This window comes from Pseudophryne corroboree, chromosome 2 (genome assembly GCF_028390025.1).
Source record: "Pseudophryne corroboree isolate aPseCor3 chromosome 2, aPseCor3.hap2, whole genome shotgun sequence".
Lineage (NCBI taxonomy): Eukaryota > Metazoa > Chordata > Amphibia > Anura > Myobatrachidae > Pseudophryne > Pseudophryne corroboree.
Window position 1 is genome coordinate 858,052,544 of NC_086445.1, and position 13,276 is coordinate 858,065,819.

Consider the following 13,276-nt stretch of genomic DNA (forward strand, 5'->3'; position numbering starts at 1 on the left):
AGATGCCATCATGTCTACTTGAGGAACTCCCCAAAGACTTGTCACCTCTGCGAAGACTTCTTGGTGGAGGCCCCACTCTCCTGGATGGAGATCGTGTCTGCTGAGGAAGTCTGCTTCCCAGTTGTCCACTCCCGGAATGAAAATTGCTGACTGAGCTCTTTCTGCCCAGAGGAGGATCTTTGTCACCTCTGCCATTGCCACTCTGCTTTTCGTTCCACCCTGACGGTTTATGTACGCGACTGCTGTTACATTGTCCGACTGGATCTGCACGGGATGATCTTGAAGAAGATGTACCGCTTGTAGAAGGCCGTTGTAAAAGGCTCTCAATTCCAGAACGTTTATGTGAAGGCAGGCTTCCTGACATGACCATTTTCCTTGGAAGCTTCCCCCCTGTGTGACAGCTCCACAGCCTCGGAGACTTGCATCCGTGGTTATTAGGACCCAGTCGAGGATCCCAAACCTGCGTCCCTCTAGTAGGTGAGAACTGTGTAGCCACCACAGGAGCGAAATCCTGGCTTTGGGGGACAGGATTATTCCGGTACATGTGTAGGTGGGATCCGGACCACTTGTCCAACAGGTCCCACTGGAATACTCTGGCATGAATTCGGCCAAACTGTATGGCCTCGTAGGCCTCTACCATTTTCCCCAACAACAGAATGCATTGATGGATCAACACGCTTGTTGGTTTCAATATTTGTTTGACCATTTTCTGGATTTCCAGAGCCTTTTCCACTGGAAAAAATACTCTCTGTACTTCTGTGTCCAGAATCATCCCTAAAAAGGACAATCTTGTCGTCGGTTCCAACTGCGACTTTAGAAAATTCATGATCCAACCGTGTTGTTTGAGTATTGACAGGGAGAGTGCGATGTTCTGCACCAACTGTTCCATGGATCTCGCTTTTATCAGAAGATCGTCCAGATAAGGAATTATATTGACTCCTTTTTGACGAAGGAGGACTATCATCTCTGCCATCACCTTGGTGAATACCCTCGGTGCCGTGGAGAGTCCGAACGGCAACGTCTGGAACTGGTAATGGCAATCCAGTACTGCGAATCTCAGATAAGCTTGGTGAGGAGGATAAATGGGAACATGCAAGTAAGCATCCTTTTTGTTTACTGACACCATGAAGTCTCCCTCCTCCAGACTGGAAATCACTACCCTCAGGGATTCCATCTTGAACTTGAATCTTTTCAGGTAGAGATTCAGATTTTTCAGGTTTAAAATCGGTCTGACCGAGCCGTCCGGCTTCGGAACTACGAAGAGGCTTGAATAAAAACCTTCTCCTTGCTGAGACAAGGGTACCAGGACAATGACCTGATCCTGACATAATTTTTTAATTGCCGTTGTTACTGCCTCTCTTTCTGGAAGAGAAGCTGGCAAGGTCGATTTGAAAAATCGGCATGGGGGGATGTCTTGAAACTCTAGTTTGTACCCATAGGACACTATTTGTAATACCCATGGGTCCAGGCCAGATTGAATCCAGATTTAACTGAAAAGTTTCAGACGTGCTCCCACCCGAGTGGACTCCCGCTAGGGAGCCCCAGCATCATGCTGCAAATTTGGCAGAAGCAGGGGTGGACTTCTGCTCCTGCGATCCGGGAGACGCTGCAGATTTCTTTCCTTTTCCCCTTCCACTGCCTGCAAAAAAGGGGGAACCTTTTGCCTTTTTGTATTTGTTGGGCCGAAAGGACTGCATGTGAGAGTGATGTGTCTTTTTCGCCGGTGTAGGAGCATAAGGCAAGAATGTCGACTTACCTGCGGTAGCTGCTGAGACTAAAGCATCCAGCCCATCACCAAACAAGGCCTCACCTTTATACGGAAGATCCTCCATATTTATTTTGAAATCTGCATCAGCATTCCACTGGCGAATCCACAACGCCCTCCGAGCCGATACTGCCATGGTAGCGGTTCTTGATACCAAGAGACCAATATATTCATGGTTTCTAATACGTACGCAGCAGCAACTTTGATATGACCTAACGTTAGGAGTATCTCGCCTCCATCTATTGTGTCAATGTCTAATGACAAGTTTTCTGACCACTTCTCAATAGCACTACTCACCCACGCAAAGACAATGGTAGGCCTGAGTAGTGTCCCATTGGCCACATCAATAGATCACCTCACTCACTTGCACCTGTCGGCTCCTTAAGTGAAACCATTCCAGGTGCAGGGAGAAACACCTTTTCTCTTTTATGACAGGGCCCTGTCTAAAATGCGGGGTGACTCCCACCTTTTGGAAAAAGGTAAGCTGCCTGAATTCTTTTTGGGAATCTGAAATTTCTTTCCATGTTAAATCAGACTCCCTCCAAGAGACTGTTCAACTCCTGAGGTGCAAGGAAAATGACATTACTTCTTTACTAAAGTAAACCCACTCCTTGTGGTAAGAGGGGGCTTCGTAACTTCTAACACCACCTTTATAGCTAAAACATGTTTTGAATGCTTTTTTGCTAACTTAGGACCTATTCCCCTGGAATCACTAGTGTCGACACAGGAATCAGAGTCCGTGTCGGTATCAGTTTGTACTACTTGTGCAAATTTGTATGTGACCCAGTGGGGTCCCTGTGGATGAAAGGCAGAACTATTAAAAATCACATCTTCAACAGATTATTTTCAGTTTTCTGTATGAGATTCAGTCCAACCTCTTACTGATATGATTCACACTATCATGTGACCTTTCACCCAGTCAGGCTCTTGGTGTCATATTACACCTCTGTGTCCCTAACATGTCTCCCACAGAGTCTGCAGTCTGGAAGAGAGAAAATGGCGCTGTGTGCTGGCTGACTGAGGAGGAAGCTCCACTCTTCAATGGCGTGTTTCTCCTCAGCTTTTATGAGGTAATTTTTTATACTGGTGGGGGTAGGACTGTGCCTCAGCAACTTATGCCCCTTATTTATGCCAGTTTCCATAGGTTTCATGCTGCCCAGGGTGCCCCCCCCCCCCCGCACCCTGCAGTGCCTGTGTATGTGTGGGCAACATGGCGCGCTGCGCTCCTGCCAGCCGCGCGGTACCTTTAGCCATCACTTTCTTAATTGAAGATCTCTCTTCTAACACTCACCTGTCTTCTGACTTCTGGCTCTGTGAGGGGGGTGACGGCGTGCTGTGGGAGTGAGCATCTAGGCACGGCTAGCGTTCAGTTCCCTTCAGGAGCTAATGGTGTCCTGTCAGCCAGAAGCAGAGCCATGAAACTCTTTAGGAAGTTGGTTCCTACTTCTGCCCCCTCAGTCCCACGAAGCAAGGAGTCTGATGCCAGCAGATCCCCCTCAAAATAAAAACCCTAACATAAGTCTTTTCAGAGAAACTCAGTAGAGCTCCTCTGGAGTGCATCCAGTCTGCCTGGGCACATTTCTAAAACTGAGGTCTGGAGGAGGGGCATGGAGGGAGGAGCCAGTTCACACCCTTGAAAAGTCTTGAAGTGCCCATGGCTCCTGCGGAACCGTCTATACCCCATGGTACTGAAGTTGACCCGAGCATCCTCTAGTACGTATGAGAAAATAAGCATCATATTTTTAAAATATATTTTTATATCTTCGTCCCCACCCCTTCCTACTATTCATCATCCTCTATCTTCTCTGCTACCCATCTCCACCTTCTGCCCTATCTGCTATCCATCTCCCCGTCCTATCCCTCTCTGTTATCCATCTCCTCTGTCCTCTCTGCTATCCATCTCCCCTGTCCTGTCCTCTCTGCTGTCCATTTACCCGTCCTGTCCTCCCCCCTCCTGCCCTATCTGCCATCTATCTCCGTGTGCTATCCTCTCTGCCATCTATCTCTCCCTCCAATCTTTTCTGCTATACAGTACATTTCCCCCATCCTGTCCTCTCTGCTATCCATCTCCCCCCTGCTGCCCTCTCTGCTATCCATCTTCCCCCTCCTGCCCTCTCTGTCATCCATCTCTCTCATCCTGTCCTCTCTGCTATCCATCTTCCCTGTCTTGCCCTCTCTGCCATTATTCCCTCCTCAGTCCTCTCTGCTATCCATATCCCCTGTCCTGTCCTCTCTGCTATCCATCTTCCCTGTCTTGCCCTCTCTGCCATTATTCCCCCCTCAGTCTTCTCTGCTATCCATCTTCCCTGTCTTGCCCTCTCTGCCATTATTCCCCCCTCAGTCCTCTCTGCTATCTATCTCCCCTGTCCTGTCCTCTCTGTCATCTGTCTCCCCCATCCAGTCCTCCCTGCTATTCCTCTCCCCTGTCCTGCCCACCCTGCCATCCATCTCCCCTATCCTGCCCTTTCAGCACTCTATCTCCACTTGACATTAATAGCTCAGCTCCAATGTACGGCCAGGGTGGCTATGCCCTGAAATGAAGTGGTGTGACCTCACAGCTGGGGGAGTGGCTTTCTGGGAATGTTGTGTGCATGAGTCACACATTCCTTTTCGTTGTAGTGGGGGCATACCCAGTGCACCGTGAGCACCTAGTCCCTCTCTCCCGTGAATAGAAGCCGCATGCATCGGCACAGCCTGCCAAACCGCTTCCCCGCAACAGAACACTACCCATGGGTGATTGTTATATTGACTTTATAACATACTGTTTTAGTCTCTTCTTTTAACATTTTTATACCTGGAATTTTGTAAGGAACACACTGTATTTTTAATTAAATAAAAATTTTTATGTGTTTGTGCTGTAATGACAATGAATTGAAATTGAATTGATTTGGGGTTTCAATGTTTTTCCTTTATCAGCATTTAAATACTTCAAAAGTTATTCGGTAAGGAGATAACATTATTGGAATTTCAGATTTGTGCATTTTACTTACTTGTTAACTATAGAATAAATGATTGCCACTGCATTAGAAAACTTATCTTCAGTTAGTTGCCAAACGATAGAAAATGACTCCTGCATGAATATATAAATCAATATTATTACTGCAGAGTAAAGTAACTCTTTCAATTAAGGTGGAACAACATTGATATACCTAAAATAAAGTGTGAGGATACAAAATGGTGATAAGAATTTGAGCTACTGTACAGAATGCTGCCATCTCAACTCAGCTTAACCATACCTCCCAACATTTAAAAATGGGTGACCGGGACAACTGCACGGCAAAGCCACGCTCATGACTGAAAAAGGGGCGTGGTCTATTTGAAAGTGGCTTCGCTAGAGTGCAGCGATCATGCGCCACGCTCCCCATTTTCGTCACTGAGAGAGCATGCCCAGTGCTCTGGGAGCTGCTGCCATGCCCGCTCTCCCTCTGTCACCTGTGAATATGCGCGCAACGTCAATTCACCGCTGCTCTGCTAAGCAGAGCAATAACTGACAGCAGCCTTCCAACTGCCCCCCCCCTTCCCCCCCACAGCAGGACACTGCAGCCCGCGGGTGGGCAGTCCCAAAAAAAACGGGACTGTCTCGCAAAAATCGGGACAGTTGGGAGGTATGGCTTACCTCAACATCGTAAGTCAGTGCATCTTTCCTGTTCACACTATACCACAAAAGACAACAGTATATGAAATAAATCTTTCCCAACTAACATAGTGTGAGATGTATTGTGTGGACAAGTGGATGAGTGCTGGCCAAGTGGACAAACATCTTTAGATCATTGCAATTGTGAATAAACACCATACAGGGGCTCATTGGGAATGCATATTGGCCATGGAAAATACTCACACCACAAAAAAAAGTTTTTTTCTCAAATGGCGCAGTCACATATATCAAAACATAATAAAGAGTCTTTACTCTAAAAATATTTTTCTGTGTAAATGGTGAATGTCCAATTCCTTTATTTAAGGCTTGTTTCTTATCCTTTTTTGTATGACGATATTGTCAACAAACAATACACATCTCCACATGCACCTTCCCAATAATGAAGTTCAATATCTCACACACAAAACATGTGGCATCTAATGGCTCCATCCAAGAAGAGCATTCTCCACAAAAGCAGTGTCCACACCGCAATGTTTCCACACAGCTTCCCCATCTCCAGCCATGGAGTAAAGTCAGCCGCCTTACCCGCGAGCAGATGTCAAATAGGATAACTATACACACATCAATCAGGGGTAAGCAATACGGGGCCCACCAGCTGTTGTAGAACTACATATCCTAGCATGCCCTGCAACAATTTTTTTATGCGCCCCTGTCCTTAACGGCGCTGCTGTCTAAAAGATAGCAGGCCAATATGGGAGGGCAATGTTTGAATGGTCAGCATCGATGCCCATACACCACACCAGGGACAGAGCTGTCCCTGGCTGTGTTGGGTGCGTCCCTTCCTACTTCGCCTCGGTGATGCGCGCCGCTATAATACATTTACCTTTATACTTTGTAAAAGCAATAGGTGTGAGGATACGGATTCTCGGATCACTCAGGTAAACAGTTTAGTAAAGTGGCAAATGCCCTTTATTGTAAATATACACACACAGTACACAATAACATTAACAATTGTAAGCCAGGATGGTATCTTACTTACTTAGTCCCCACAGTAGTTTAGGATTACAGTCTCCTGATGTCACATGCCAGCAGTAGTTCTGTGTCCATAATGCATCCAGACACAATCCTTACTCAGCACACTGGGAGCGCTATCCTACCAGTAGCTTTTAGAAGCAATCCACCTCATTCCTCTCAGGTCAAAAACTCCACTCTCTCTGACCTTCTGTGTAGAGCTCACCCTCACCAGAAGAGCTCACTCTTGTTATACCCTCCCCTGTCTATTCATTACACAAGCTGGTCAGTCAGGAGGTCACAGAGGAGACGAGGTGTCTGGGCTCCGGCACACAATGGGGTGTATGTGATCAGATTACCTGCAGGCTCCATACATAACCTGTTTACTACTGAACCTACTCATCCTAATCACATCTGATTGTACAGCTAGGGGATTTATAGGGGGTACTCACGGAGCGATATTCCTAGCAATCTGACTAGATTGCTTAGCATATCGGCATGATCGCTCCGTGTGTAGCCCCCTCGGCGATAGCGATGCGCGGCCCCGCACATCGCTATCGCTGCTGCTAGATTGGCCTGCATGCAGGCCAATCTAGCGGGTCGCTCACTTCACCCGCTGGGTGAAATGAGCGGCCCCCCGTCTCCCCCCGCACGCTCAGCACAGATCGCGCTGTGCTGAGCGGCAGGAGAGATGTGTGCTGAGCGGTTCGCTCAGCACACATCTCTCCTGCATCGGCCCGTGGGTACTGGGCTTTACATTACAATGAATTGTTTACTATGTTAAATAACACTCTGGCATAGACTTATTCCTGTTAATAATTACACACATTGAACACAGTATAACCAAATAAAAATAAGAATTTACTTACCGATAATTCTATTTCTCGGAGTCCGTAGTGGATGCTGGGGTTCCTGAAAGGACCATGGGGAATAGCGGCTCCGCAGGAGACAGGGCACAAAAAAGTAAAGCTTTACTAGGTCAGGTGGTGTGCACTGGCTCCTCCCCCTATGACCCTCCTCCAGACTCCAGTTAGGTACTGTGCCCGGACGAGCATACACAATAAGGGAGGCATTTTGAATCCCGGGTAAGACTCATACCAGCCACACCAATCACACCGTACAACTTGTGATCTAAACCCAGTTAACAGTATGACAACAGAAAGGGCCTCTTAAAGATGGCTCCTTAACAATAACCCGAATTAGTTAACAATAACTATGTACAAGTATTGCAGATAATCCGCACTTGGGATGGGCGCCCAGCATCCACTACGGACTCCGAGAAATAGAATTATCGGTAAGTAAATTCTTATTTTCTCTATCGTCCTAAGTGGATGCTGGGGTTCCTGAAAGGACCATGGGGATTATACCAAAGCTCCCAAACGGGCGGGAGAGTGCGGATGACTCTGCAGCACCGAATGAGAGAACTCCAGGTCCTCCTTTGCCAGGGTATCAAATTTGTAAAATTTTACAAACGTGTTCTCCCCCGACCACGTAGCTGCTCGGCAGAGTTGTAATGCCGAGACCCCTCGGGCAGCCGCCCAAGATGAGCCCACCTTCCTTGTGGAGTGGGCTTTTACAGTTTTAGGCTGTGGCAGGCCTGCCACAGAATGTGCAAGTTGAATTGTGTTACAAATCCAACGAGCAATCGACTGCTTAGAAGCAGGTGCGCCCAACTTGTTGGGTGCATACAATATAAACAGCGAGTCAGATTTTCTGACTCCAGCCGTCCTTGCAATGTATATTTTTAAGGCTCTGACAACGTCCAACAACTTGGAGTCCTCCAAGTCGCTAGTGGCCGCAGGCACCACAATAGGTTGGTTCAGATGAAATGCTGATACCACTTTAGGGAGAAAATGCGGACGAGTCCGCAGTTCTGCCCTATCCGAATGGAAGATTAGATAAGGACTTTTATAAGATAAAGCCGCCAATTCAGATACTCTCCTGGCAGAGGCCAGGGCTAGTAACATAGTCACTTTCAATGTGAGATATTTCAAATCCACCTTTTTCAATGGTTCAAACCAATGGGATTTGAGGAAATCTAAAACTACATTTAGATCCCACGGTGCCACCGGAGGCACCACAGGAGGCTGTATATGCAGTACTCCCTTGACAAAAGTCTGGACCTCAGGGACAGAGGCCAATTCTTTTTGGAAGAATATTGACAGGGCCGAAATTTGAACCTTAATGGATCCCAATTTGAGACCCATAGATAATCCTGATTGCAGGAAATGTAGGAAACGACCCAGTTGGAATTCCTCCGTCGGAACCTTCCGATCCTCGCACCACGCTACATATTTTCGCCAAATGCGGTGATAATGTTTCACGGTGACTTCCTTCCGTGCCTTAATCAAGGTAGGAATGACTTCTTCTGGAATGCCTTTCCCTTTTAGGATCTGGCGTTCAACCGCCATGCCGTCAAACGCAGCCGCGGTAAGTCTTGAAAAAGACAGGGACCCTGCTGTAGCAGGTCCCTTCTCAGAGGTAGAGGCCACGGTTCGTCCGTGAGCATCTCTTGAAGTTCCGGATACCAAGTCCTTCTCGGCCAATCCGGAACCACTAGTATTGTTCTTACTCTTCTTTGCCGTATGATCTTCAATACCTTTGGTATGAGCGGCAGAGGAGGAAACACATACACTGACTGGTACACCCAAGGAGTTACCAGTGCGTCCACAGCTATTGCCTGTGGATCCCTTGACCTGGCGCAATATTTGTCCAGTTTCTTGTTGAGGCGAGACGCCATCATGTCTACAATTGGTCTTTCCCAACGGTCTATTAACATGTTGAAGACTTCTGGATGTAGACCCCACTCTCCCGGATGAAGATCGTGTCTGCTGAGGAAGTCTGCTTCCCAGTTGTCCACGCCCGGGATGAACACTGCTGACAGTGCTATCACGTGATTCTCCGCCCAGCGAAGAATCTTGGCAGCTTCTGCCATTGCACTCCTGCTTCTTGTGCCGCCCTGCCTGTTTACATGGGCGACCGCCGTGATGTTGTCCGACTGAATCAACACCGGCTTTCCTTGCAGGAGAAGTTCCGCCTGGCTTAGAGCATTGTAGATTGCTCTTAGTTCCAGAATGTTTATGTGAAGAGACTTTTCCAGACTCGTCCATACTCCCTGGAAGTTTCTTCCTTGTGTGACTGCTCCCCAGCCTCTCAGGCTGGCGTCCGTGGTCACCAGGATCCAATCCTGAATGCCGAATCTGCGGCCTTCTAATAGGTGAGCCTTCTGCAACCACCACAGAAGTGACACCCTTGTCTTTGGTGACAGGGTTATTCGCAGGTGCATCTGCAGATGCGACCCTGACCATTTGTCCAACAGATCCCTTTGGAATATTCTTGCATGGAATCTGCCGAATGGAATTGCTTCGTAAGAAGCCACCATTTTTCCCAGGACTCTTGTGCATTGATGTACTGACACTTTTCCTGGTTTTAGGAGGTTCCTGACCAGATCGGATAACTCCTTGGCTTTTTCCTCTGGAAGGAAAACCTTTTTCTGAACCGTGTCCAGAATCATTCCTAGGAACAGCAGACGAGTTGTCGGGATTAAATGGGATTTTGGAATATTCAGAATCCACCCGTGTTGTCTTAGCACCTCTTGAGATAGTGCTAAAGCTGTCTCCAGCTGTTCTCTGGACCTTGCCCTTATTAGGAGATCGTCCAAGTATGGGATAACTAATACGCCTTTTCTTCGAAGAAGAATCATCATCTCGGCCATTACCTTGGTAAAGACCCGAGGCGCCGTGGACAATCCGAACGGCAGCGTCTGAAACTGATAGTGACAGTTTTGAACAATGAACCTGAGGTACCCCTGGTGTGCGGGGTAAATCGGAACGTGTAGATACGCATCCTTGATGTCCAAGGATACCATAAAGTCCCCTTCTTCCAGGTTCGCTATCACTGCTCTGAGTGACTCCATCTTGAACTTGAACTTTTTTATGTAGAGGTTCAAGGACTTCAGATTTAGAATAGGCCTTACCGAGCCATCCGGCTTCGGTACCACAAATAGAGTGGAATAATACCCCTTTCCTTGTTGTAATAGGGGTACTTTGACTATCACCTGCTGAGCGTACAGCTTGTGAATGGCTTCCAACACCCTCTCCCTTTCGGAAGAGACGGTTGGTAAGGCAGACTTCAGGAAACGATGAGGAGGATCCGTCTCTAATTCCAACCTGTACCCCTGAGATATTATCTGCAGGATCCAGGGGTCTACCTGCGAGTGAGCCCACTGCGCGCTGTAATTTTTGAGACGGCCCCCCACTGTCCCCGAGTCCGCTTGAGAGGCCCCAGCGTCATGCTGAGGTTTTTGCAGGAGCCGGGGAGGGCTTCTGTTCCTGGGAAGGAGCTGCCTGTTGGTGTCTCTTCCCTCTTCCTCTGCCTCGTGGCAGGTACGACAAGCCCTTTGCTCTCTTATTTTTGTAGGAGCGAAAAGGCTGCGGTTGAAAGGTCGGTGCCTTTCTCTGTTGGGGAGTGACTTGAGGTAAAAAAGTGGATTTCCCGGCAGTAGCCGTGGCCACCAAGTCTGATAGACCAACTCCAAATAACTCCTCCCCTTTATACGGCAAAACCTCCATGTGACGTTTTGAATCCGCATCGCCTGTCCACTGTCGTGTCCATAAGGCTCTTCTGGCTGAAATGGACATAGCACTCACCCGAGATGCCAGTGTGCAAATATCCCTCTGTGCATCACGCATATAGATAAATGCATCCTTTATTTGTTCTAACGACAGTAAAACATTGTCCCTATCTAGGGTATCAATATTTTCAATCAGGGATTCTGACCAAACTACTCCAGCACTGCACATCCAGGCAGTTGCTATAGCTGGTCGTAGTATAACACCTGCATGTGTGTATATATTCTTTTGAATAACTTCCATCTTTCTATCTGATGGATCCTTAAGTGCGGCCGTCTCAGGAGAGGGTAACGCCACTTGTTTGGATAAGCGTGTGAGCGCCTTGTCCACCTTAGGGGGTGTTTCCCAGCGCGCCCTAACCTCTGGCGGGAAAGGGTATAATGCCAATAACTTTTTTGAAATTATCAACTTTTTATCAGGAGCAACCCACGCTTCATCACACACGTCATTTAATTCTTCTGATTCAGGAAAAACTGTTTGTAGTTTTTTCACACCATACATAATACCCTGTTTTACGGTATCTGTAGTATCAGCTAAATGTAACGTCTCCTTCATTGCCAAAATCATATAACGTGTGGCCCTACTGGAAAATACGTTTGAATTTCTACCGTCGTCACTGGAATCAGTGCCCGTGTCTGGGTCTGTGTCGACCGACTGAGGCAAAGGGCGTTTTACAGCCCCTGACGGTGTTTGAGGCGCCTGGACAGGCATTAATTGATTGTCCGGCCGCCTCATGTCCTCAACTGACTGTTTAAGGGAAGATAAACCATCACGTAATTCCACAAATAAAGGCATCCATTCTGGTGTCGACCCCCTGGGGGGTGACATCTGCATATTTGGCAATTGCTCCGCCTCCACACCAATATCGTCCTCATACATGTCGACACCACGTACCGACACACACCGCAAACTCACAGGGAATGCTCTAATGAAGACAGGACCCACTAGCCCTTTTGGGGAGACAGAGGGAGAGTCTGCCAGCACACACCACAAAGCGCTATATATACAAGGGATATCCTTATATTAAGTGCTCCCTTATAGCTGCTTTAATATATATATATATAGCCATTAATGTGCCCCCCCTCTCTGTTTTACCCTGTTTCTGTAGTGCAGTGCAGGGGAGAGACCTGGGAGCCGTTCTGACCAGCGGAGCTGTGACAGAAAATGGCGCCGTGTGCTGAGGAGATAGGCCCCGCCCCTTTTTCGGCGGGTTCTTCTCCCGCTATTTTTCCAGTCAGGCAGGGGTTAAATATCTCCATATAGCCCCTATGGGCTATATGTGAGGTATTTTTAGCCTTGTATAAGGTTTATATTTGCCTCTCAGAGCGCCCCCCCCCAGCGCTCTGCACCCTCAGTGACTGCCCAGTGAAGTGTGCTGAGAGGAAAATGGCGCACAGCTGCAGTGCTGTGCGCTACCTTATGAAGACTGAGGAGTCTTCAGCCGCCGGTTTCCGGACCTCTTCACGCTTCAGCATCTGCAAGGGGGTCGGCGGCGCGGCTCCGGGACCGGACTCCACGGCTGGGCCTGTGTTCGATCCCTCTGGAGCTAATGGTGTCCAGTAGCCAAGCAGCAAATCCACTCTGCATGCAGGTGAGTTTACTACTTTCCCCCTAAGTCCCACGTTGCAGTGATCCTGTTGCCAGCAGGACTTACTGTAAAGAAAAAAACCTAAACTAAACTTTCTCTAAGCAGCTCTTTAGGAGAGCCACCTAGATTGCACCCTTCTCGTTCGGGCACAAAATCTAACTGGAGTCTGGAGGAGGGTCATAGGGGGAGGAGCCAGTGCACACCACCTGACCTAGTAAAGCTTTACTTTTTTGTGCCCTGTCTCCTGCGGAGCCGCTATTCCCCATGGTCCTTTCAGGAACCCCAGCATCCACTTAGGACGATAGAGAAATACATGTTTCCAATATAACAGATAAAATATAACTGTACAATATAATAACACAATACAATATTGCCTAGCATATAATTAATAACATATCGGCAATTAGTGGAGTCCATGGGTAGGACCAGGGCTAGGAAAGTAACCGCGTGTATTTTACGACTGTGCGGCACGACGCGTCGGCTGTATCGTTACAATAGGTATCACTGGATAGGCATTGGGGTGGGAAGACAAACGGCACTCGTGGCCTGATTCAGTGGTGCACGTTGATCCTAATTCAGACCTGATCGCACCTCTGAGAATTTGCAGAGGTTTGCGATCAGATAGTCTCCACCCAGCCAGAGTGAAAAACCGCCCCGTGCAAATCTGTGTACACCGTGCGTAAAGT

The 13,276-nt window shown here is 47.9% G+C and overlaps 1 protein-coding gene across 3 annotated transcripts in view; it reads right to left on the reverse strand.

Annotated features, from left to right (window-relative positions):
• The window catches only part of ITGAE (integrin subunit alpha E), a 343,943-nt gene that overhangs the window by 88,112 nt on the left and 242,555 nt on the right, over positions 1-13,276 (reverse strand). For all 3 annotated transcript variants that reach the window (XM_063955833.1, XM_063955834.1, XM_063955832.1), the window contains one exon: positions 4,756-4,835. In XM_063955833.1, the coding sequence (XP_063811903.1) occupies positions 4,756-4,835 (80 nt within the window). The remainder of the gene's footprint in view (positions 1-4,755; positions 4,836-13,276) is intronic.